Source organism: Ambystoma mexicanum, chromosome 1p (assembly GCF_040938575.1).
Source record: "Ambystoma mexicanum isolate Mex_15411 chromosome 1p, UKY_AmexF1_1, whole genome shotgun sequence".
Lineage (NCBI taxonomy): Eukaryota > Metazoa > Chordata > Amphibia > Caudata > Ambystomatidae > Ambystoma > Ambystoma mexicanum.
In genome coordinates, this window is record NC_090921.1 from 1,239,460,220 (window position 1) to 1,239,486,672 (window position 26,453).

General features: G+C 47.3%; 1 protein-coding gene and 1 long non-coding RNA gene across 6 annotated transcripts in view; one reads left to right on the forward strand and one right to left on the reverse strand.

Annotated features, from left to right (window-relative positions):
- Positions 1-26,453, forward strand: part of LOC138452408 (myelin-associated glycoprotein-like) — a 655,309-nt gene that overhangs the window by 288,277 nt on the left and 340,579 nt on the right. For all 5 annotated transcript variants that reach the window (XM_069604971.1, XM_069604972.1, XM_069604974.1 and 2 more), the window contains one exon: positions 19,155-19,523. In XM_069604971.1, coding sequence (XP_069461072.1) covers positions 19,155-19,523 — 369 coding nt within the window. The remainder of the gene's footprint in view (positions 1-19,154; positions 19,524-26,453) is intronic.
- LOC138452464 (uncharacterized) overlaps positions 1-26,453 on the reverse strand; it is a 431,049-nt gene that overhangs the window by 176,616 nt on the left and 227,980 nt on the right. The window lies entirely within an intron of this gene.

The window sequence follows — 26,453 nt, forward strand, 5'->3', positions numbered from 1 at the left end:
GACGTTCAATTATCTATCATGACCGGCACCTTTGGATGTGAGGCCAAGTCCCTCCTTTGCTTTCACTTCCTTGTGCAGTAGTTTAAAAACATCCACAATTTCCCCCGCCCATATCTCCTCTTTTGTCGGCCCCCTCAAATGTGCTCCAAATGGCTTGGTAATGCCCATGTAGGGCATCCTTTTGTCCTTCACAGTACCTTCCGCAGCCTTCTTCTTAGGCACCTGTATTGCCTCCCGAGCCACAGGCTCCTCCACCTTGTCCATTTGTACCTCCACCAAAAAAAAACTCCTCTCCATCTCCCTTGTCCCCATTGCTCTGTAGCCCCTGTTTCCCCTGACCCCCGTGCCCCAACCCCTCCCTGCCTGTCCCCCACCTTGCGTTCGTCCTGTGCCATGCTGCTGACCACCCCCGTTCCCGCTCACCTCTTTCCGCCCGTTGTCGCCCAGCCGCGGCAACCTGGCCTCCACTCCGACACTCCTCATCTCCTTTCTCACCGGGCTCCTGCTGCAGGGACAAAAAACATCAGCAGTCTCCTCTAACCAGTTTCCCCACCGTCCCCTTACACTCCTGCCCCCGCAGGCCTGACCTTCCCCTTCCAACCTTAAAGCCCTTCTCACCCTTTCCCTCCCCCTCAAAACATTGTTCTCTTACTCCTCCCACTGTCCCCCGTACTCCTCCTCATCCCCGTTAAAATACCATGGTTGTTGCTAACGCATGCTTGGGCCGGACAGCTCCTCCTCTGGCGGGTCTGGGACGTCTGCCCCACCGCTCCACTGACGTCTTCTCGGCGGGGCTGTGCCAACCCCTGCCTGCTCCTCTCTTCTCGGGCGAGTGGTTATTCCTCCACCCTTTGTTCTTCCATGCTAGGGGCCGTGCTGCGCCCTCTAGTCTGTCCTCTTAATTCCTCAGGAGGGGCAGTTCTCAAGCCCTCTCCTACCCCTGCTCGGAAACCCAGAGGGCCGTACTATGCCCTCCGATCAAAGTCTTCCTATGCAGGGAGGTCGCTCTGCACTGTCTCCTTTCCACACTACTCAATGGGGACCGCTCCCTCCTCCTCCCACCTGCACTCTTTTGCAGGTATTTCACCCTTCTAGGCCGCCGCCCCCCTCTGGTGCATGCTGCCTCTGACCTCACCCCTAACCTGCTTTGTGCCCACCTCTGGCTCCACTCCACTAGAGGCCTTCCCCGAACCTTTGGCTCCCACCCCACTGCCTGACCCCTAACCCACCTCTCCCCTAATCCTGGACGCCCTCCTGGGCACCTCCCTCCTGCTCCTTCTGGCCCCTTTGTCCCACACTCCCCCCTTCCTGCTACCGGGCTACAAGCCACCACTACAGCGAGGGCCCCATCTGCCGCCGCTCTACATTGTGGCCTTCCCCCTCTGGCCCCCTCTTCCCCCGTAACTTTGCCACAGCCCCCTCTAGCTGGGCTTTGGTTGCCCTGCTAATAATATACAGAGCTTCCCTCAATGCATGTGCGTCCATCAAGCCCCCGCTTACAGCTACTTTCTTTGCCATCCTGGCACCCAAAATTAATTCCAATTGATGCTGCTGCCCCCTGCTGCTCTCCCCACTAAGCTGGAACGCCTGAGCCTTGACGGTAACTCCCTGTGGGGTCAGACCCCACTATGACCGCTAATCGGTACCAGACTACCGCCTGCAATACTACGGAACTAATTGGGCCCACAGGCCCTGGCACCTATGAAGCAGGTGGTGCCCCTATGGCAGAAAACGGGAGGGGGATGCGCCCCTTCACTCCTCTAATAATAGCTCTTTGCCCAAGAACTTAGCCAAAAATGTCCTTTCATTTATTATATATATATATTTTTTTGTAACCCTTTCACCACACTCCTAAACAACCCTCAGTGGGCTAAACTACTCTTTACCCCCTATGTAGCCCTCCCAGGAGCTGCTCAGCCCCTGCACTCCTTCCTCAAACTAAATGCTACCTTATCAGGGATCTGCATGCCCACTGGTGGCAAAATTGTGGTTCAGGGCAACATACTCGTACCCTGCACGTTAGCACAATGCCAGACCCTATGTCACTGCTACAACCCTGAAATACGCAGCTCCTTATAATTTAACCGCTAATATACGCTCCAAAGCTGCCCACCCCCTCAAAGAAGAAGAGCAAATGCTTCCGTGCCCGTAATGTGCTGGCCCTTTAATGCGGCCGCACTGCCCCCTAGCAATGCAGGGATGTCACGCGCTCCTTCGAATATGGAGCCGGAGAACCACGGGCTGGCGCTCTTCCCCCGGCTCCCGGGCTCAGCAGGGCAAATACAACAGAGACCCACCCTCTATTACCACTTGGGGGCTCAGAAAAACCCTGCGGACCCGTCCCCGATGGCTCCCCCACAGCACCTTCACCCAACCGGCACCTTGGAACCCCGACCTACGCCGGCAAACTGCCGAAACCCCTTTCGAGTATGGAGCGGTCTAGAACGTCCCGGACTGCCCCACTAGGTACGCGAGGGGCTTTATCTACAGCCACCTCATTATAATTTGTTTGCTATCCCTAACATCGTTACTATAAATTTTAAATATCTGCCTGCCACCGGCCAACAATGCTAACTAAATGCTAAATTCCTACCTCACCACTGATGAACCTAGGCCCATGCAGAGAAAGGCTCGGGAGCAGCGACTCGGGCGACAAATGCTCCTCTCAACTGTTGCTTGCTCCCGAACCTTCCCTGCCCCCTTTATACTCTCCTAGAGGCGCTCTATGCGGAGGCCAGCTCGCTGGCCTGTGCAGCGCTGAAAATCACCCCGGGGGGAAACACTTTACATTCCCCCCACAACCCCTCTTCTCCTCGGCCCAGCAAATGCAGTGGGCATAGGCAGGGGAACAGTATAAGCAGGGTGCATTGATGTTGCGGGCACAGATTGCCCATGCTTTGCTTTCCTCCGCCATTGATCTCACCCGTCGAAGGGCCATTATAAATGCAGACTTCTTGCGTCTCTGCGATATTAAGATTACGTCATGCGGTGTTTCTAAAAATCTCAATGCCTTAGTTTTAAGTTTTTTGCTTATCAGTGTCACACTTATTTTGAGGAGGGAAAGGATTACCTACAGTAGCAGACCATAATGCAACTGTGCATTTTTTATCAACCAGACAAATGCCACTTTTTCTGCATTTGAAAGGGGGTGAGGTGGTGGCCATTATAAATGTTCCCTTTATTCAGATTTTCAAACTACATGGAAAAACATTTTTTGTAGCATGTGTACCTTTATCTTATTTAAAAAAAAGGCAGTATTAAATCAGAGGGCCAGCGATGTAATTCATTACCCCCACAGATAATCAAAAGGTCTTCATAGGTTCTTTGCCCAGAATGCACTTTTTAGCGACAGACAGCATGAAAGGTGGGCTCTCCTTTAGGGTACGCTCACGGTTAGTGGCCAATTGTTTTGGTATGGATGGGAAACCCTCCTAATGTATGGCGGTCACCATTGCCAATTTCCCCACAAGGAACAGAAATATTATGATTATAAATAAATATCTATGACCCCCCTGACCTCTGACGGCCATGACACAGGTTGTTTAAGGGAGAGCCTTAATAGCTCTATTGTGAAATGGCGGGAGGAGAAATATTGGAGGCAGGGGATTTTAATGCACATTGTTTAACATGTTGGGGCCTCCAGAGATTGGATGGAGACCCTTCCATACTGAAGAAAAAATCTGAAGCGGCCAAAACATATGCATATGAGTCGATAAAGTGTGCGGCTCTGTAGGTAGACAATATGTTGCAACATCATTTAGAGCCGCTGGTACCTAGGGGTGAGTCATCTCTTGTGGCTGTAGTAACGAGACAATGAGGTGATTCCAACTCCAATCTGGGTTGCACATTTGCCACACAATTGTGACGTGGCCTACTCAACGAGTATTTGATTACGTTTACCAGCTTAAGTGACCTTGGTATTTTGAAGCTCAGGTACAATAACTAATTATATATCTGGCACTTGCATTTTTTTTAGCAGGGTTATGCTTTCCGAACAGGGCAATCGAATGAATTGGTCCGAGGCAAATATTCGATCAATCAGTGAGATTATAATTGAGATTATAACAAATTGACATGGAAGCCGCAGAAGCTTTATGCTAAGTGTAATGGACAATTGCGGCTGTTATTATGGTTGCTGTGGCCAAGTATGAATAGGCCTGGCCGTGTATGTTTATGCAATGGTGCGGTGGCAAAGCATTTTGATGTGGTGATAAATTAAAAGAAAAAAGCCTGAAGATGTGAGTTAGCAAATATCAAACACAATGTAGCCTTAACGCTGGGTCAAGCAGTCAAACGAGTCAATTGGCGTGGAAACTAGGTACTAGAACTGGTTGAGAGAATATAAAAGCAGTATTTATACCGCCAACTGGAAAATAGTCTTTAAACTTATTAAAACTCACGACTCTAAGAAATGTTGGTCCCTGTATAGCTCTTATTTTTTTTTTAAAGTATTTTATTGGCATTTCTTAACAAGTTTACAGAATCATATGTGTTATGTTACAGCATGAATATGATGCAGTGTTAATTATTCTTTAACTAACAATTTATAAACAGTAAACAACATTTAACAGTAACTGTCCTTTGGCTGCGTTGTATTTGTATCGGGTTCTGTTTCTTCTTTTGCCGCTTTCCTTAAGGTGTCATGATATTGCAAGGTTTGGGAATTCTGGTTTGGGAGGGTCTGCTTGGGATGTGTAGTCCAATTTGTGCTGCGGTGTTATCCTGCGGTGCTAATGAGTTCATGGGGGTTTGTGATCTGCCGAGAAGTTTATGACTCTTATTAGGGCTTTCCATGATTCGAGAGTGTCGTTTATGTCCCCGTCTGTTCTGGTGATACCTGCGTTCAAGGCACTGGTTTCTGCCTCCGTCCACCTCTCCATCTCCTTGATCCATGCTTCATATCTCGGTCCTCTAGGCGATTTCCATGCCATCTCTATCGCTCTCTTTGCAAGGATGCACGCCATATCCATTAGTTTTATAATGTGATGTGTTTGCTTGGTCTGGGGAATGTTCCTAATAAGCATTCTTTCAGGGTCCATTCAAACCTGTCCACTCCCGCTTTCCTGCATATTTGTTCAACTTTGGTCCAAAAGCCTAGCACCTTGTGGCAGATCCAATACATGTGGATCATGTCTGCACCTTCGTTACTGCACCAGGGGCAGTGCGATCGGGCTAGTCTGTTGCAGCCGGCTACCCTATGCGGGGTCATGTAGGTCCTGTATAGGATATTCAGCTGCATGAGTCTAAATCTGGCGTTTCTTGACACCTCTTTAGGGTAGATTAGTGCTCTCTCCCATTCCTTCTCAGTCATAGTGGTGCCCAGGTCTTTCTCCCATCTTTCTTTCAGTGGTGTGCTGCGGGGATTGGGTTTGTCCGTTATTTGATTGTATAATCTGGACATGGGTTTCCATCCGTCAATTAGGCCGTGCATTTCTTGCAATAGGGTGTTCAGTGGTGGTTCCTCAGGCCATACACTCCATTTCTTTTTTGCGATGTGTTTGACTCTCTGGTACCACAAAAACTGGCCTTTTGCTAGTCCTTCCTGTGGGTGTAGTGATTCGAAGTCTCTGAAGGTTCTATCGTTAAACATTCACCCCAGGTGTACAGTCCCACTTTTTACCAGTTTCTCATCGCCTGTAGGTCGTTGAGGTTTGTGCATACATCCACCATTATAGGGGTTTTAGGTGAGTGTGGATGGTGCAATCTGAGCATCGAGCTGGTCTTGTTCCACACTTGTTTGCCTAGTCTCACTATCATGTGGATGCTTAGTGGGTCGATCAGAGGGCTCCATAATGCTTCTTTGGGGAACGGTGGGGCTATATGGTGTTGTAGTAGCCCTATTTCAGCTGATGGTTCATCTGACATCCACTTCGTGACATGGCTGAGCTGGGCCGCCAGATAGTATTTTTGAAGATCAGGTAGTTGTATCTCTCCTTCTTTGTGCGATAGTGTCAGTATGTGGAGGGGTAATTTATTACGGGTCACCCCCCATAAGAATTCCTTTAGCAGAGCTTCTAGCTTCTTGAAGAAGGGTGGTTTGATGTAGAAGCATACGTTTGTGAAGTAGTACAAGAATCTTGAGAGTATTATCATCTTTGTGATGGAGGCTCTGCCCATCATGGATAGCAGTAGCTTGGACCAGAATTTCATGGAGTTATGTTGCCCTTTCATCACTGCCTCCGTGTTGCAGTCGTGTGTGAGCTCTGGCGTATGCTTTATGTTGTCCCCCAGGCATCGGAACGTTTCTGGCTGCCACTTGATTCCCACTCTGGGTAGGTCTGCTTCTTTTACCCCTCTGAGTCTAGGTAGTGGAAATGCACAAGATGTCTGTTTGCTGAATTGTACCCCTGAGCAGCATGCAAAGTTATCCAGTATGTCGAGTGCTGTCGGAGCATTTAATTGGGGGTCTCTTAGGTATTGTAGCACGTCGTCGGCATATCATGAGATTATATTGTAGTTTGTGCCCATCTTCATCCCTGCGTCGAAGAGTTGCTTCTTGAAGTAGATGGCTATTGGCTCTAGCCCCAGAATGTACAGCATCGGCGATAGCGGACAACCCTGCCTAGTGCCTCTCTGTATTGCTCAGGCCTTCGACACCACTTTTCCAGTCTTCACTCTTGCCATAGGGGCGTTGTATAGTACTTTGACCCATCTCACAAAGCTTTCACCAAACCCGAATCCCCTCAGGGTCTCGATTAGCCATTCCCCGAATATAGAGTAAAACCCTTGATGGCGTCCAGGGATAGCACCGCCATGTCTTCTTTGCTTCCCAGCATCTGTGCCATGGCATCTCCGCAGGGTAGCTGTGGTATTTCTACCTGGCACAAACCCATTTTGGTCTTGGTGGACTAGAGATCCCACTACCCTGCAAGTCTCTTGGCTAGTATGGTGGTTAGGATCTTGCTATCGTAATTTAGCATTGCCAGAGGGTGGTAGGAGTCACAGTCACTTGCAAGTTTGTTTGGTTTGAGCATTGGGATTATGAGTGTTTCTCTCATACTTCCTGGTAGGGTTCCTGTCTCGTATGCTTCCTGAAATACTTCATGCAGTATTGGGGTTAAGGTTGGTTCATAAGCTTTGTAAAATTCCGGCGGGAGGCCATCGCTCCCTGGGGTTTTGCATGTGGCGAGGGATCTGATTGCTTCTGATACATCTTCTGTAGTGATCTCTTCCTCCAGCACCTCTCTTTGTTCCTTGGTTAATTTGGGGAGCTCTATCTCTTCCAAGATGGCCTTAATGTCTTCTCTTGGTCAGTTTGTGTCATGGGCGTAGAGCTTGAAGTAGAACTCAGTGAAGGCGTCGTTGATCGCTGATTGTGTCCTGTGTGTTACTCCATTTTTGTCTCTGATCTCGGTCGGTAGGTGTCTTGGATGCTCCCATTTGCACAGCCAGGCCAGCAAGCTACCTGGCTTGTCAGCTTTGTTGTGTGCTCTGGCGGTGCGTGTTGTGAAATCAAACTTGGATAGCCTCTCCCAGGCTGTTCAGCAATTGTTTCTGATCTCTTCCAGTTTTTCTTCATTCGCACTTGTACTCAAGGGATTATCTTCTAGTAGTTTTATCTCACTTTCCATGTCCTCTAGTTCTCTTCTTAGTTGTTTCCGGACACCTCCGGGTCCCGCTATGGTTTCTTCTCGCGTTACCACTTTCATAGCTTCCCATAGGGTACTCCATCTGTCCACTGTGCCCTTGTTTAAGTTTATGTATTCTTCGAGTTTTTCTGCAAGGTTTTCGTTAAACGCTTGATCGGTAAGTGCCTCAGTAGGCATTCTCCACATCGGGATTAGGGGCCAGGGCCCTGATCTTCCATTGCATGAGTAAGGGGGAGTGGTCCGAGATCGATCGGGCTAGGTAGTCGGCGGATTCTGCATACGTTAGTTGTTCTCTGTCAATAAACAGATAATCTATTCTGGTGTGTAGGCTGTGGGGAGCTAGGTAATAGGAGTAGCATCTTTCAGAGGGGTGTAATTCTCTCCATACATCGGCCAAGTCTAGATGGTCTATCGTGGTGGTCAGCGCTTGTGAGGCTGCGTTTCTTGGTTGTTGTGGCGGTTCGGATCTGTTGATGGCTCCATCTTTAACACAGTTGAAGTCCCCCCCATATAAAGGTTCCGTCTCTGTGTTGGATTATTTTGGCACATAGTTGCTTGAGGTGCGTAGGTATGCCATGGTGGGGGAAGTAGGAGTTCACTATGCATATTTTGACGTGTTCGATTAAGCCCCACATTATTAGGTATCTGCCTTCTTTGTCCACTTCCGTTCCTATTAGTTGGAATAGTGTTTCTGGGTTCACCCATGTGTATACTCCTTGTGCTATTTAGAGTAGTGCGCACCTCTTCCTAGGCCTCCCCAGCGTTCAGTTAGCTTTGCTGTTGCTTCAGCCGTTAGGTGGGTCTCTTGGAGTAATGCGATCGATATCTTCTTTCTTCGTAAGAAGGATTGGATTCGATTCCTCCTTAGTTATGTCCCCATTGCTCTCACATTCCATGTCATTACCTTGAGTTGTGTGGCCATTGTTGGTTTTTGGTGGCTCTTATGTTTCGGCCCCAGTTGGGTCCTCGGGTTGGTCGAATCTTCTGGTTATCGGCTCCCTCATCTGGTCCTCCTTCCTTTTTGGATCCGTGTCTAACTGTCTAACGCTGTTCATTCCTGTTGTTTCATTTGACATTCGCAGGCCGGGGAATTTGTTACGAACAAAACAAAAAACATAACTGTAACTGGTGCGCCCAGTGACTACATTTCCGTCGCGGTGCTCAGGCGCCGTCGCGCTGTTTAGTCCCATCCTGGGTTTCGAACGCGAGTGTGATCATGCTGGCAACATGCCTGCACTATTGTGGTCGTGGGTTAGTGCTGTGTGCTCGGCTGAGGAGGCCGGGCGAATTCCGTAACCATTCCGCTGTTTTTTGGCTTTATGGTGTTCCTGTCGCTTCTATGTTTTCTTCTGGATTCATGGTTGAAAGTTGGGGTGCAGATGCTATCCCTTGTTGCTTCGCAGTTTCAGCTCCGGACTCCTTGGGAGGGTGTCTCTCCTCCTCCTGCTAAGTTGTTGTGCTCCATCCACATGGTGGCAGCAGCCGGGGTTTCCAAGAATATTGCGCGGCCCTTGTATATCACCATCAGCCTGGATGGGTATAGTAACATGTACTTTAGGTTTAGTTGTCTGAGCCTGGCTTTGATTGGGACGAACAAATTTCTTGCTCTTTGCACCGCGGGCGTGTAGTCGGGGTAGATGGCGATCTTGGAGTTGTCTCGTTCTATCACTCTCCCCTCTGTGGAGTATTTTAGTATGGTTTCCCTATCTCGAAAGTTGAGGATCTTTGCAATTATTGGGCAGGGATATGAGCCCGGCGGTGGTTTCTTTTGGAGAGATTTATGTGCCCTTTCCACAGCGAAAGCTTGCGTTAGTTGTCCTGCTCCTATTTCTTGTTGTATCAAGGTTTCTATGTAAGCTGTTGGGTTCAGTCCCTCCGCGCCTTCGGGCACACCATGTATCCTTATGTTACTGCTCCTTGCACAGCCTTCAGCCTCTTCGGATCGGGCCTCTAGCGTGATCATTTTCCAGTTCGGCCATTTGGGCCTTAAGGTCTACGGTATCCTCTACCGTTGCCGGGGGCCGTTTTTGCGTTAGTGACTCTCTCAGCAGCAAGGTTTCGGGCGTCTTGACGCATAAACTGCATGTTCGACTTTACTTCATCTATTTTGGTGTCTATAAATGTCCTTAGTGCGGCTATGGCCTCTAGTACTTGGTTGTCTTTGTCGTCCCCTTCAGTATTTTGGTGGCTTTCGGCATCGGGGGTTGACGTGTGTGTTGAGGCATGTGACTTGGTTGTGATGAAGGTGTCCATTGTGGAAGACTTCCCTTTGCTTCTGGATGAGGACATTGTGGTGTTGTTCCGTGTTTATGGTATGTTGTGGGTAGTGCCTTTGAGTCCCGTCATGCTTTTTAGTTTTGGTGAGATCTGCAGCTTGCGGTTATGCTTTTAGGTTGCTTGGGGTTGTTTTAATTGTAGGGTTGTTCTTGTTGCATCTCTTAGTTGTGGTGGGAGGGGATTATTATGTATGCCACTGGTTTAGGAGCGTCTGTGGGAGCGAGCATTGTGGGTTAGGCAGTTGCGGGCTGGGAATTGCCGGTTCCAATTCAAATTGTGCTGTTCTCCTTTCTGTCAGAGCAGAGTGTTTGGTGGGAGCGGCTGCATGGTGGCTCAATACAGAGCGTTTCTTGGTGGTGTGAGGGTGCATGGGCATGGGGCCGGCTTTTGCAGTTCCTCAATGTTTTCCGTTGTGTTACCCGGGGACAGTGCCACTGTGTGCTGGCCCGGGTGCCCTGTGTCACTGTGTCACTGTGTCCTGTTGTTGGTGTCTAGTAACACCTCGGTTCCCCTGTCGCCTCCCGCTGCTTCGGCTCCCCTTGTTCCTGCTAGTCTGCTGTGGGGCCCTCTCGTTGGGTCTCTCTGCCCTTCTGCATTGTCGTGGGGAGAAGAAGAGGGGAAAGCGGGCATCTGATCTCTCGTTTCGCTCCCGCTGCGCCTAGCAGCGCGGTGCTCCATCAGGTGGGTTCCTTCCTGCTTCTCGCCTTAGTACAGTGGCTCTGGTTCCTCTTTGGTGCAGGCGGCCATCTCCGCGTATGCCACCTTCTTCCTGTTTGTCGGCTGTCGGGTGTCCGCAGCCTGGGTCCCGGTGGCGGCTCTCACTTCCCTTGGCGTTGGGGTGAGGCTCGGGTGCTATGTGTTGCACTTCTTTTTTGTCACCTCTCCGCCACTTCATGCCCTTAGCGGGGAGTATTGTCTAATTTAGTGTACCGTGCTGCAATGTTTCAGCAGCGGGCTGGTGTTCTCCGCCTAGTGGCGCTTGCTCCCGATAGCGTACGCCATTTTGTGCGACGCGCTGGAGAGAGGGGGTGGAGTACGGGGTGATTTTCTCTTGGTTCCCCTATCCGATTTTTCTGAAGATTACCCAATATGAATCGCGTATCGCTGGCGCTTCTCTCGGATCAATTCTATTAGGATCGCAGTGCTTTGCTGACACCTCTGCAGGATCGGGTTACGGCAACTCGGCTGGAGCTCGGCGTCCCTGCTTCCTCACGCCATGAGCACCAGGTCACGCCCCCCCCTGTATCGCTCTTATATGGGTGGTAAATACCCCAAAGAGTTGTGTGGGGTGAGTGAGCAATGCAAGGTGCAATTCTTTATTGCAACATATTGAGGGCGGGGGGGCCATGAATCAAATGGTTAGAAAGCCTACCCAAATAGAGGGGAATCTAAGGAGCAGAATGAGCAGCACTAACATCGCTGTCTATATTAAGGGACTAAATTCGTCCTGGACCCCAGAGCCGGATGGACTGCCCAATGTATTACTGAAGGCAAGCCCTCAGTGTTGGGCTGACGTTCCCCATTTAATTGAAGATATATTGGACAGTGGTCTCATTCCTGAAAGTTGGCGATTTTTAATCCTAATTCCTGTATACAAAAAAGGCTCCAATAATGATCCACAGAATGATCGATTACTAGCCACGCTTGATTTCAGCAGCAAAGTATTTGCCACCTTACTGTTAAAGCGGCTAGAAGAGTGGGTAGACAAACAACATATCCTCCAGCCGCAACAACTTGGTTTTAGGAGAGGTTGCTCCATGGTGCTTGCTATGCGGGAGTTACAACTGGGTTTTGCTGATGCCTATTAAGTACGTATGGGGTCTCGATATGTGTTTTGTCGAATACACTGCAGCATTTAATTTTATGGATAGTGATCGTCGGTGGAAGAAATGAGCTGCGTGGCAAATCAGCCCGTAATTGCTGCATCTTATATGTCTTTGGTATACCAACACATTAGTGTTGGTTCAAACCCCCCAGGATGGTGTGATTACTGCACCTATTGCCAATAATACAGGATTGAAACATGGGTGGGCTTAAGCACCTCTGTTATTTAACCTCTGGGGAGGTGCTTGGCCCAATGCCCCAATGCAGCAATTCTCCACCACGCCTGGGGAGTGTACCCATCTCTTTAATGGGTTACGCGGATGACATAGTCTCACTTGATTGCATTCCATGGAGCCTACAAAATCCCTTAAATGCCCTGCCACTGTATTGAAAAGAAAATTGTATGACAATGAATCTACAAAAGACTAAGACCTTACAAGTGCAGCGTACGGGGGAAAAGGTGGTGTGGTATAGCTGGTGGCTAGATGGTACGAAGCTCCAGCAAGTTAAGAATTACATCGCCTTGGAATGTCCATTCCCTGGTATTTCTTTCCAGTCTATGGTTAAGTGCCCGGTGGTTAACAAGTTGACGCACAAGTCGCAAGTATTGAGGAACTTTGTAAAGACTATAGACTAGGGGAGGCGAGTCCACTGAGAGCCTCATCGAAGTGTACCAATGCATCTGCCAACCCCACTCTGTTATATGGTGTAGTAGCTTTGCTGAGTGTCAATATAAAATGGCTGAACACCATTTAGGGGAAAGCTCCTGGGGTCAATTGTGGGTGTACCTCAATCGGTCTTAGTTGAAACTTTGAGATTGGCATTCGGGTTGACCTAGATTGTCAGTCACTGGAAGATGAGGTGCACCTGATTATATGTGAAAATCTTGGAAGGAGAGTCTGGGGCTTCTTTGAATCCTTTTCTGCAGATATTGGGGGTATATGGTAAATTCAGACCGGGTAATTTAGTGCACTGTAGTATGATGACTGCAGTTACCAGCCACCTTAGTGACATTGGCCACCAAGTGGAGAATATGTCTGAACCTAGTATATTTTGGTTTGAATTGAGGAAGCCTTCTTTGCTGTGGGATTGTGTTGTGACCATCAATATCTTGACACTATGTAAACGTTACATAGAGTTCACTAAGCAGAGTTTTCTCTGGTGTTAGCATAGTAGTTAGATCACCAAATACTGTCGGTTACTCCAACGTCGCTTTGTTCTATACCTAAAGTTGAACATACTGCCAGTATGGGAGATAACCGAAGCCTGGATTAAGGAATCCAGAGAGTTGAGACTGTGCTGAGTGTGTGGGGTAGCACCACTGCAAAAGCTTCCTTCCCTATTTGGGAATGCCTGCTTTCAGTGGAGATAAGAGCTATGAAACCTTGGTGTCAAATGATGCACTCCAGTGCATATTTTAGTGCAGGAACTGCGTTAGGAATGTTGATATGTTGCGGGAGTCTTTATGCAATCGAATCTGATGGTATCCTTTGTTGAGGTCAAGCTTGGATAAGTGCTGCGCCCATTGTATGTCAACAAGCAGCTCGTCATGGGTGGGTGTGGATGCCTTCTGCATTTTCCAGCCCTGTTTGGTAGGCGCATGTCAATGCAGATGGGAACCTAATGCTTGGGCTTCAGCACCTTCCACCTTTTCATTGGTACCTGTACTCGCGAACTTATGTAGCTCCTTTTCCACTTTGGGTCAAAGGTGTCAGAGGTTGCGTCCATTTTTCAAGGCTGTACATTTTTGTCGATATGCAGGTCTACTTCTTGACGTTACAGAAATTCTATGACATGCAAAAGCTCATCAAATTCACGGATGATGACATCCAGTTCCTCTGCATGGACGTCAAATGCAAATGTATTAGTCATAGATCTTTGGCTATGTCGCAACTGAGCAGCGTGGCTGTGTCAGATCCTGCTACATACACATTTTGATATCACTGTGTTGGAAGTTGATGCGAGCCGTATCCTCCTGGGTGATAACTGCTACTCCTCCATAAACCATTTTTTTTCACCTTGGTGGGCTTCAGTTGATGTCTAGGTTGCAGCATCGTAAACTGTGAACTGCTCATGCCATTTACAGAGACTCCTGTATCAATGACTGAGGGTATAGGGGTGTCCTATATCAATATTCTGCAGTGGGACTGGCGGCATCTACCCAACTTTCGGCCTAGGTGGAGAATAAGAACACCTCGTCATCTTCAGAGTTATTAGGGTCATCTTTCGGACATCGTGGCTACCTACCCTACCTTTGGTCTTCGGGAACTGCTTCTCCCATTTGCTTGGATTTCTGACCAATCAGCGCACCTTTGCAGAGTGGGTCAGGTGATCTCATTTGGGTCATTTGGTCCCTCTGGGTAGGCAGCAGCCGTTGTTTCGTAGGTTTCCACTGCAGTCATTGCAGGGCCACTGTCCTTTTGGTGCCTGACCAGTGGTTTCACTTTGCAGGGATTTGTCATGGCTGTTTCCTCCTGTTATCCATGGTTGTTTCCTCGCATGTTGTTCTGTCACTTCCACATACTGAAATGCCACGTCCCCCCACTTCTGTCAGTTTGTGCCAGTGGCCCAGCTCAAGGATGTGCTGAATTGGAAGGTCCGATTCTCACATGATTTGCTTCTTTGAGTAAACAACCTTGAATCAGCTGACGTCGCCCTTCGTACGTCTCATTTACCCGGGTGCATGGCAAGGGGAGGGGTTGCAGCTCGGTGGGGAAGTCGTTTATGGGCATGTGTGCCATACGTCGCGCTGGGTGGAGTTCTCTCAAAGTCTGCGTTGGCTTGAGGATTGAACAGTCCTCCATAATGCGCTTTGTGGAGTTACGTGAATCGTCCATAGGCATATTTCTTGGCCTGTCTACTCGTCTCATCTTAAGGCGTTCGACCCACGGTGAGCATTTCGAGCCTAAAGGTGACCCCAGTACTCCAAACTCCTGCATGTTGACTGTCTTGGCTGGTGTCCTGGTGAATTACCTTGAGGCCGCAGGTGAGGGAGGAGGTGTCACATGGACCTCTTCATCCTCGCCAGTTGTTTTATGCAGGCACTTGTTTGGGTGGGGCCTGCAAGCTAGAATGTTGTCACGTGCTGTGTGCAGCGCACACTGTTGAGGCAGTAATGGGCGACCTCTGCTGTGCTCTCCTGACTTCCCCACCAGCAGAGACGTTTTTATGGGAGGGTAAAAGGGGCACTTGCCCAGGGCCCCCCACCCTGGAGGGGGTCCCACAAGGCTGCCTGATCTAAAGAAGTAAGATTCCTTTGTTCACCAGACTTAAATAGCACACATCAGGATATTGTATTGCATGGTGCCGAGGCTCTAAACATATTGCCTGTCTGTTTTGGCAAGTACATTCTGCCTCGATCAATTCATCATGTAATGCTTTCTGTGTTCACTGTGGTATATATAGTTTGAGTGTTTGTTCCTTGTGGCACAACTCTTGTAGCATTCTTTCCTTCCTGAGGGAATTATGTTGATCAGGTGCAATAGCCAAATTTGAAATGCATATTGGTAAATTGAGTGCCACAATGGTTCAGAAGTTAGCTCAGTGTGTTAAGCATTCATTGCAGAGATATGTGTTCCTATGCAAGATTAGAATAGCACATTCCTGCAAGGCTGGCTGAGCCTTTCCTATGTCTGAAGTTTATAAACCTGCCTGTGTATGCACTTGATCTTGCAGCACAAGTGCTATTATCAGCAATGTACCTGCACCAGATGGGGGTTGCATTAAAAAGGAACATGGCATCCTTGTGGTGAAGGTCTAGAAATTCGTTTGTTCAGATGGGGCGTTGTAAAACCTAGGCAATCACCTCCAACGTTGAGCATAAACTGTTAGTCCAAGAGATGAATAAGTATCCAAATTTGGAACCAAAGCATTCATGCTTGTATCCTGGCTTTGACAGCAGACAATACAGTGATCCTGGACAAATCATCTAATATCTCATACATTACTGTACTGTCTTCTGTGAAGTTTGCCTCCTTGCATGCTGGTGGCATCGTTTAGCCCATTACTTGATCTTTCTTCTTATGTAGGCCATTTGAGTGGAAGGGGTGGTAGACAGAAGGGAGCGGACCAGATGGTGCAGGAATCGGGCAAGCATATTTTAAAGTCCGCTCGTTTTACACAAAAAACACTTTGCATGTTTGTAAAAGTCAAAGGTTTTTTCTGAACGTTTATAAATGACAATTTCACAATCCAGTGTTTTGGAACTATGTAAAGCTTTAAAATACAAAGGACCAACCCAGATTAAATCTGTTAAATCACACTGATTGGTATGCTGGTACCCCAAACATGTCTGTGCCCAGGGCCCCAAAAGTGCTTAAGATGGCCCTGCCCACCAGTGCACGGGAGGCGTTCCTCTTTCATTGTCGAGTGCATGTGTGCGTGCCAGTGTGCAGGGCCCGACATCTGAGGAAGGTGTCATCAATTTGACATCGCCACACAGGGTAAAAGGACCATAGGTGGGATTTTCAGCACAAGAGCGAAATTATACATGCAATCTACCTGCCCGATTTTGATGTAGGTACAAAAGACGAGCAATTTTCTAAATAACATAACATGTCATTGTGCTAGCTGTGCAAACAACATCCTATTTTAAAGTGTAAAGAAAGTGAAGACATTATGAATTGACTCCATGTTCATGGGGCAGGTCCAGAGTTGCGTGTTTGCCAGTGTTGCCCAGGAGAACTGCTCATGTGCCCTGTTGTTACTGTCACGAGCACAGCGCTCTATGCAGAAAATAAAGAAGAGAGAACGCAGGGATATTTTTGTGTGGGGCTGTGCGTGCCTCCATCTTCCGTGTTCGATGCTTCTGGACTTCTGCCAGAGATGCTGTACTGGGTGGAAGTGCGCTTTGCAGCAATCTGTTTTGAGGAGGTAGAACGCTCATTGCTAATTTCGTGTATACAAAAATAGAATTCTGTAGGGCATTTGTTTTGTAAGGAAAAGCCGCAGGCTGTAAAAATGCGTTTTCATGACACAGACAAGCAAACGCTTCCATTTTCCTTTCCTCTTAAATAGGCCTCATTGCCAGTTTGGCGGTGCAGTAAAAAAATGGTAATTCCAGTACATTTGACAGTAACGTAATTACCACCACTTTTTCCGCATGACAGTAAAGTGGAGGACTCACTGCCAGCAAGATGTGGAGGTAAATCCTCTACTTTGCCTCCAATAATTTGTGAATTTTACCACACTGAATTACTGACATCAGTAAATCTGCCAAAAACCCCCATTGTGTCCTAACGACCCCCAAATTGTGGATTCCATGGCAATACCATCATTCATAATCCTGTGGTAATGCCACAGGACCGAATGGTGGCAAAGGTAAATCATTTTGGCATTAAATTGGTAAATGCACCGGCGATTTACCACCAAACTCATAATGAGTACCTTTTGGTGTTACTGCCTACCCTAATGCACACAAAACAGCAGTTGTATTTAACAAAAACGAAAACCTTGAGTGACTACTTGCTTTTGATCTCCGTCTTGATCTTTTGACCTCTTTTTAGTCCATGGTGTGTACTCTAAATTCTGAGCAAAAAAATGTTGAAGGTACTTTTAAAACACATGCAAGGGGTCTAACTCAAGTAAAAATGTGGTTCTTCCCCCAAACATTAACACAGTTCCACCGCATGTATGCCAACCTGTGAACAATACAGGACTAACGTGTACGAGGCAACGCCAGCTAGGTTACCTGCCAGCGCCCACGTCACACACCCAAAACAAAACAGTACCTGGTGGCGCTCAGGCGCGACTGAAGATGCCAGGGCTCGTGCGGACCCATTTAAAAAATAATGTCTGGGGGTCCACTTGCCTACAGCTGGGAAAAACAGTCAGAGGCACTGGTGGGGTCCTTGCATTATAACATAGAGGGAGCCAATAGCTGGCAATTGTCACAGTAAAACAAAAGGAGCGATGGCTGGGAGACTTAGAATGAAGCTTAGCCTCCTGCCTTGACCCGGATAAGCACCCAGGCCATCGTTATGATGCTCCGTGATTTTTTTGAGCCGAATTACGTTTCAGCGCATTTTTTCAAATTTGTTTTCCATTCTTTACCGCATAAAGCGAGCGGCAACTGCAAGAACCTAACCCACACCCGTCATCTTTTTTCTTTTGCTGTTAAATAAAAATAAAATGCATCAAAATGTAATTCGGCTAAATGGTTGGTCGAAAAAAGCAGGAAAATCCCAGTTCTTCAGCCTTCCAAACCTTTACAGGAAGAGGAAAGTCAGTCTGCAAATCAGTGTTGGTTCCACTTCAAAAGTGCCCTTACGGCTGAAATCTTGCACCAGGTCCGACAGATCAGACAGTGCGGAGTGGTATTCACAAAGACATCTGGGTTTACACAAGGGTGAGAGGCGCATAAGGACGTTGATAGGTTACATGATTCAAGGTCATGTAGGGGAATGTCCCTCAGGTAGGCAAGGCAAGTATTCCACAGTGGTGGTAGGCTTGTGGGGGCGGGGGGCAAGGGGTAGCTAACGGGGAAAGTCTGAGACTGTAGAGCCTATGTTGGTAAAATGTGGGGCTAATGGTGATTAGGCCAGAGCTAATCAAAGACACAATCGATGGGGCTCTTTTTAGGCCCGGCATAGTGTAAGCAAAGAGCGTATAAGCCCTGCGCCTCTGCCTATATGCAATGGCTCATTTCCTGCATTGTATTCCTGGTGCGGCTCAGCACCAGAATACCCCGTAGGCCATCTTCTGCTGACCTACACCAGAAATGGGTGCCATGATCCCCAGGTGGAGCAGGCAAAGTCATGCACGAACTGAGCATGACTTCTCTACCCTAGCACTACCATCAGAAACCCCACCCCCACCCCACCTATCGATTAGTAGCGACGCTGCACTTAACGTTGAAATGTCTGCTGAATGATGAAGTAATGTGAACATATCTAGTAAAATATTGATCCGATCAGGAATTTATAATGCAAATTAATCAATACTGTTTGCAGCTGAAGGACATTCTAAGGAAATGGTTTTCTGCTGCAAGGTGTTTAATTGTGATCAGACTATCATGAAACAGACATGAAATGACCTAGGCTCCCTCCTCTTCTAGAATGTGCTTTTAAGATTTCTATCTGGATAGTTTGCCCATGAAATACAGCAACGGTCTTATTTGATGATAAAATAGAATGTTGTATTTATTGATTGACCATAATAAAAAAAATCATAGTCACATTTATATGTTAAGTCTATAAAAAAGTGAAAAAACGCGAGCAATCTGTGTTCTAAGAGCCAGACAGGTAATTCCCATTTGAATCAGTCATTCACTCCTCTTTAACTGGAGACAGTTCAGTGGTAAGAGCAGCCAATGGAACGTTGCACATTGCCCATAGAGCGACAAGTGGTATACCAAGACCCTGATGAGGTCTCATTATAAGCATTTCAAGAGCTTGATAGTTTGGCAAATGGAGTGTGTCACGGGCCTTCCTTCTTTCATTAACAGATATGTGTATTTTCTTTCAGGGTCTTTTTGTGGACAGTGGGGTGCCTGGATGCCCCAAAGCATCTATGCTCTGAGAGACACCTGTGTGGCCATTCCATGCAAATTTGACTACCCGGATGATATCCGGCCTTCGGTGGTGCATGGGGTCTGGTATTTCAAGAGCCCGTACCCAAAGAACCTCCCACCTGTCGTATTAAGGACCAAGACCAACACAGCCCACGAAAGCTTCCAAGGGCGCACCCAGCTCCTGGGGGACCTCCACCAAAGGAACTGCACCATACAAATTGACCGGCTCAGCTCTGAATTCCAGGGCAAATATTACTTCAGAGCAGACCTGGGCGGATATAATCAGTACACCTATTCTGAGCACAGCAATCTGGAGCTATTAGGTAACGTTAATGCCTCAGGTATTCGCAATGTCGATGTTGTCGTTGATTTTTAAGGTGCTTTGTGGTTCATGCATTGCATATCCAGCAGGTGGCGTTTTTCTTGCATCCCCGCCTTGTGCCGCATAGTTCCTTTTTGGATGGAGTGACCAGTTAACGTTTGAAGAGGTTATATGTTGAGAGCTGTCACACATGTCTCCATAGCATCGACCCAGAATCTCCCAAACACTCATACATCGCACTCAACAACACAGTGAGGCATACATCTAGAGGGTGTAAGGGACTTAAAGGATCCAAGCCCCGGCCAAAGTTGCACACCGGGCGCCACCACATTGTTAGACCGTGGCCTGCCTCCATTAGGCCGAGACATCAGTGAAGAACCCCAGTGACTCCCTCACACATTACCTCCATACAGGTAGGAAATGGGGAGAGCCTGGAGGTACCCGACACCCTAGCCAGACAGCGCAGATCAGGAATCACACAGACTCTCACCCATCAACCAAACAGAGATGGGTAGAGTGTATAGGGTCCCAAACCTCATGGCAGAGACATTTCCCTCATGTACCTCATAGACCTAGCTCATGAAACCCTTCTCTCATTCCAGTACATGCGCCACAACTCAACACAGTCATTACTGGCACAAGATCAGGTGAATAGCAGAGTGCTTTATGATCCCCATGTAGCATAACATTACATACCACATCTGTCGGAATATGTTTCTCTGACACCACATTGGATGTCAGCGCTTGGCCAAGGCTTACTTGTGCCATATTAACACAAGGATTTCCAATAAGGAAGGAGTAATGTAGAACTTTTTGTCTTATTATTTTATTGGAAGATTTCTGAATGATTACTTTGAGAAATCGACAACGTAAATGTTTTTCATTCTTATGGTTGTCTTTTAATGGTCTGGTTTTTGGTCATACGTTTTTTAGATTTTGTATAGCTGAAAGGTTTCGTTTGTAAACCGTTTGCTAAATAAATAAATAAATAAATAAATAAATACAAAATAGTATCACTATGGTGTGAAAAACGAAAGCGTAACACTGCTTTTACGCTTTCCCTTTCTGCTCCGGCTCATTTTCCAGCCGTCCTATCGCGTAGGAGGGCAACAAAGTGGAGTCAGCATCTTTGCTTTGCTTTTCTTCCCCGTCTCACTAGAGCACATCATTTGCTGCCTGGAGGCATAAAACACATAGGGGGTTGAGGGGCGAGGCGGTCAGTTTCTAATGAAGTGGAGCATGAAAGGAGAGCATAAAAGCAGTTAGCGCTTTCCTTTTATGCCTGACTTAATTTTACAGGCGTCGCAAGGCATAGGAGAGCAGCAAAGCAGAGACACCATCTCCACCTTGCTTTCCTCTCATACCCTGGACGAGCATTTGGTTTTATGCCTACATGAGGTGTTCATGCAAGCATAAAACCAAATATTCCAGTGTGTTACGCCTTGCGTTTGCACATGGGAGTGCCCACATAATTGTGCAGAAGGGAAATTGGCATGCACAGGGCAGCGCTGTCGAATTTCTGTCATTTGCACGGCGGACTGCAAAGGTGCAGGTCAAAAGGCAGCGTACAATTGTGTATGTTTCCTTTTGCCCTGCATATTTGCACTCCGCCGCATTTCATTATAGTTGTAAATACTGCCTGGCATGTGTGCATGGTAGGCAGCGTTTACAACGGATCCCTATCATGCTTTATGCTCACGCTATGACGAATTGGGTTCTGCTCTGCAGGAGTACAATGATGAGTACGGATACAAATGCCCACTCAGCCCTCACACTTCTACAAACCAAGACCCAATGCAATCATAAAGATAAAGCAGGCACAGGTAAGAGATACACCTCCTTTACCTTTTATGGTAACGTGGGCTGAGGGATGTCTATGCTCTGAAGAGGGTTGGGAATGTGATTCAGTAGCGACCCACCATAATAAAGGGAATGTCCAATAAAGGTTCAAAAAAATTAGATATACGTTAACTAAACACACCATCTGCAAGATAACTTAATGGGAAAAAAAGATACAAAACCCACCTCTGTGGAAACACAGAAAATGCAACATACGGAAGAAAGTAGCATTCTGAGCGTGAATATAGGCATGACAGGCAAGTTACCAACCACAAAAAAGGGTTTGTCTTTGGGTAAAAGAGGTGCTGACATGACCTAACCAGTCTCTAGGGTCAGTGGACTAAGGTGGCAGTTCAGAGTCAACAGTACCTGCTATCGGTTCCTGGTGGTTGAAGGATGTCGAACCCGGTGTTGACGTAGATGTGAGTGGATCAGGCTTAGTTTTAAAATGTTGGATCATGTGTATACACACAACAAGCGGGTGTTGAGTAGCGGCAATTGCGCAGGCTCCATACGGTGGAAGGGGGCTTTCAGAGATGCATGTCAGGGCTGTCCCAGGATCTCTTTGCAGTTGGGTCAGGCTGAGTCAGACTTCTAGCTGCTGGCAGGGGTCAATGTTTGACCCTCCAGCATTTCTAGTCGGCGAGTGATGGTCGTCAAATGTGGTGATCTCGGGTGCGTAGATGTGCAGGTCGGTGAGGAGGTCGTTCGAGGGCTAGCTGGGCCGAGCTGTGGTTGTAACCCCTGGTCAGAGTCGGCATGTGTCTCGCCAGTGAATCCAGGCTGGTAGGATCCCCGTGTTGAGCAGTAACTTCGAGCCTAGCAAGTGCTGGGCACGGCTAGGGCACAATGAAGCATCACAAGGGTTGAAGTGCAAGCAAGAGTTTGGATTAGAGGAGGAGCACAATAGCCAGCGCCAGCGTCTTCCCTCTCGTTCAAAGTGCGGTGAACACAGAGCAACCAGTTTGGTGTGGCAGAACAGGGAGCTTCAGCTGGTCTGGTCCAACGGGTGCTGTGAGGCCCACTCAGAGGGACTGTAGGACAGGAGGGTTCCATTCAAGGTCTTCACTCCCATCATTAGGTGATTTCCGATGAAGAGAGGCAGGTCCTGCTGCACAGCAAAGGTTCGCCCCAATGTGCCCTGAGAGTGGGTAGGTGGCAGATCTTTCTGTTGCCTTGGACGGCTCCTTCTTCACATCAGGCTGAAAGCTTTGGAAAGTGCAACCTTTCCAAAGGTAGTCCAGTGAGCTCTTCTTAGGTGCTTCAGTGCGAGTCTTTAGGTTGTCTTGAGAGGATCTTAGAAGTGGTGAGAGACCCCTTCTTTTAAAGGCAACAGCTTGCAGGTGATTGGTCTAAAGCTAGCTTGCCTTAGTGGTCCCATCACTGTTCTTCAAAGAACTGGACTTTGCCCTTCTGACATCACACCCAAAGTGTTTTGCTCTAGAGGAAGTGGAGAGGAAAGGAGAGAGAGAGAGAGAGACGCAGAGAAAAACAAAATGGTGGAAGTCGACTTCAACTGAACAGATCTATCCTGACTATTCTAACGCTGCTCCCTTTCCTTCTCACTTGAATCAAAGGCCTTTAGAAATGCAGCACCCTGGTGTTAGGCGACTACCTATGAGTGGATGTGCTCTGTTGATGCCTGGGCCCAGGGAAGCTGCCTACTGTGCAGCTGTCCCTGGCGGAGGTTGTTACTTGCCCTCACAAAGCAATCAAAGAAGAGACATGGCCATTCAGGTTCCTGTTCTGTCAGCCTCAACCCGTCTGGCCTGAATACACATCACCTTCCACACCTGAGGTTGGCTCACAGGAGAAGACACATTTGTGATGTCAAATTGAATGTGGCTGTAATAATTATGAGAATACAATCCACCATACCCTACTCCGGTATGGCTTATATTTAAAGATGATTCTGCCACCAGGAGGTAGACCCATAATTATAGGGTTTTGTAACAGGGGTGCATAACTTAAATGCAGCCCTGCTCTGCAGAGACTTGGCTGTCACTGAAGCTGTCATATGGGCCCTGTGACCTCTGAAACTGCTCTCTGCCACCGGCAGAGCAGGCACTGTGACTCAGGATACTGATGCAGCAGGGCACAGGTACACACTAGGCTTTTGGAATGGAGGTTATGAAAGGGGAATCTGATCAGCAGATTTCCCTTTCAGAGATGGAGTTACCTGCATCATATTATTTAATCAAAATAAAAAAGCCATGGCTCCTACACGCTTGCCAAATGGCAGTCCATCATGGGCGCATAAAGCCAGGGACTCCATAGAGATCACCAGCATTTGCACTGTCATGCAAAGGCTGGGGCCTTTTGTATGACATAGAGGACGAGAGATGGCGTAAATGTAGGTTACACGTGTCTTTTATGCCTTCCATCAATGTTGCCAACATGAGCCCGCTGGTGAATAGAGGCCGATTCCATTGGAATCCTTTATAGAACACTGCCTGAAAAGTGCATTTGCAGGAAGACCTCGATTTCTTTCAAAGCGGAGAGTAAAACTGAAGAGTAAAGGCTATTTTGCATTAATTTTTCTCTTGGCTTTTACACTCCCTTTGGGAGCGTTGAAACATGAGTGCAGAGAACCAGCAGCACGAAAATGTAAGTGTTGGTGGGCCCTTGTATTCCAATGGAAAATGCCTCACATCATCACCTGCTAATGAACAGGTAGATACCATTGAAAAGCGTGTTTTCCAGCAGTGTTCTGATTAGATCTCAAAGCAGAGAGTAAAACTGATCAGTAAAGGTGATTTCACCTGGTTTTACTCTTCAGTTTTACCCTCGGCTTTGAGAGTGACGAAAACTACATGCGTGCGACCCACAGCACATAAGTGCAAACGTAGGCAGTCCCCTGCATTCATTTTCCGATTATTACAAAAGGAGCCCTTATATGAAACAGTCACAGCACTTTGGAGCTAATTTTGCTACAAGACGTTATCTGGCAGTGGAGAGCCATTGCGTGTAGACATACACATGGGCGACTCGCTGCCACCAAATGTTGCTCATTTGCATGGTGGAGTGCAAATCTGCAGATCAAAAGTAGGCGTACAAGCCGCCTTTTCCCCAGCACATTTGCACTCTGGTGTGCAAATAAGTAAACACTGCCTACCATGCTTGCATGGTAGGTATTCTTTACAATTATAATTAAATGCTGCCTGCCATGAACGCCTGGTAGGCAGCGCTTAAATGTTATTCCTAACGTTACCTACCATGCAAGCATGGTAGGCAGCGTTTCATTGTATGGAGCACAGCAGGCTCCATAGGGATCCCCAGCATTTTCAACTGCATGAAAATGCACGGTGGCGCAAATGCTGGGGCATTTGTATGGTGGAGATGCAGGAAGGCAGCAGAAACACAAGTTGTGTTCTGCCCCTCTTCTCCATCATACAAATGATTGAAAATGGGGCGTACCACAAATGAATGACTTAAAAGCCTTGCTTTTACGTCTTCCATTTGTGGTGACACGAGCTCAAAATTAGCCCCTTTGTTGTACCCCTTTCACAAAGTATCGTTCATGTCCATGATGAGAGAGCAAAAAGCATAGTTTCATTGCTATAATTAGCAAGAGGGAGTCCATTTGACCCTGCTCACTTAAAAACGTCTTTAATGTATACAACTCATAGCAATGCAGACAGAGGGCAGATTATACACTTTGGATAAAGTGATTATGTTCCCCTTACTAATAAGCTCTTCTCCAGGGCTCGGAGGCAACACAAGTGGGTCATTTTAAATTAAATGGTAATTGCATGAATGGGAAAATCAACACTTACACTTATGTTTTTCTGGACCCATACATTCAATTTTCATCACTCTTAAAGCAGAGTGCAAAAGTGATGAATAAAATAGTGTAAAAGAGATAATGAAACCAAAATCGTCTTTGCTCTTTATTTTTATTCTCTGCTTTGGGAGACATAAAACACTGCAGAGTTCCTTTCATAAAAATGAGTAACTGCAGGGTGCAAAAGTGCAGGGTAAAAGGTGCCGTTCATGTCTATACGCCACCTTTTGAACTTCACTTTTGCACTCCGCCATGCAATGTGAGTAAACACTGCTTGACATGCTTGCAGCTAGGCAGTGTTTACATTTAATCTTGAGCACCTCTTGCTATGGTCGCATGGCAAGCAGCGCTCACAATCACAAAGTGCGCATGGTAAGCAGGGTTCACAATTTTAAAATAATGTTGACTGACATGCATGAATGTGGGAAAGTGTTTACAACGGATCCCTATGGGCTTCGCCTGCTTTATATACTGGTGCATTAATCTGACGGACTATCTAGGGTTCTCCAGTATTTGCACCAGCATGAAAACCCATGCTGGCGCAAATGCTGGATCATTTGTATGGCAGCGAGGAAGGAAGACGGCAGAAATTCTAGTTGTGTTTTGCCCCTTCGCTCCTCTATACAAATGATTGAATATGTGGCGTGGCGTGAATGGAAGGCGTTAAAGCCTTTTACGTCTTCCATTTACGTTACGCCACAATCCAAAATCAGATCCTTTGCAGCTGGCGTTTTATGAAGAATTCCAATGTAATCTGCCTGCTCACTAGCAGATGCTAATGAAAGGAGTATTCCATTGCAATGTGTTTGTTTTCCAGCTGCATGAACATTTCCTGCAGGTTTACAATCAAATGCTCTCCCGACACGGAGGAGAAAAGCAAAGCAACGATGCTATCTCCACTTTGCAGCCCTGTTGTGCCTCAGAACAGCTCTAAAATGAAGTGGAGCATAATAGGAAAACGTAAAGTTCTTTAACGCTTTCCTTTTATGCTCCACTTCAAGCCTGTTTCAGCCAGGCCCACAAGAATTGCCTATACTAATAGGATATCCGTTCCTAAGACCCACAGAATGCGTGCAGGAGGATCTAGTGGCCCAGTCTCGGCAGCGACACATTAGAACACATTACCCCCTTACGTTAGAAGCATGGAGTCGCATTTAGCCCCCAGGAAAGCAATACAAACAATGCTGTTTGTCTAAAAAAGTATCATTGTCACCACTGTAATATGAACTGTAATTGCTTTTGAGCTCTCACTGTAACCGTAATGCTAAACAACTATAATCACCTTTGTATGCTCCTTGATACAGTATC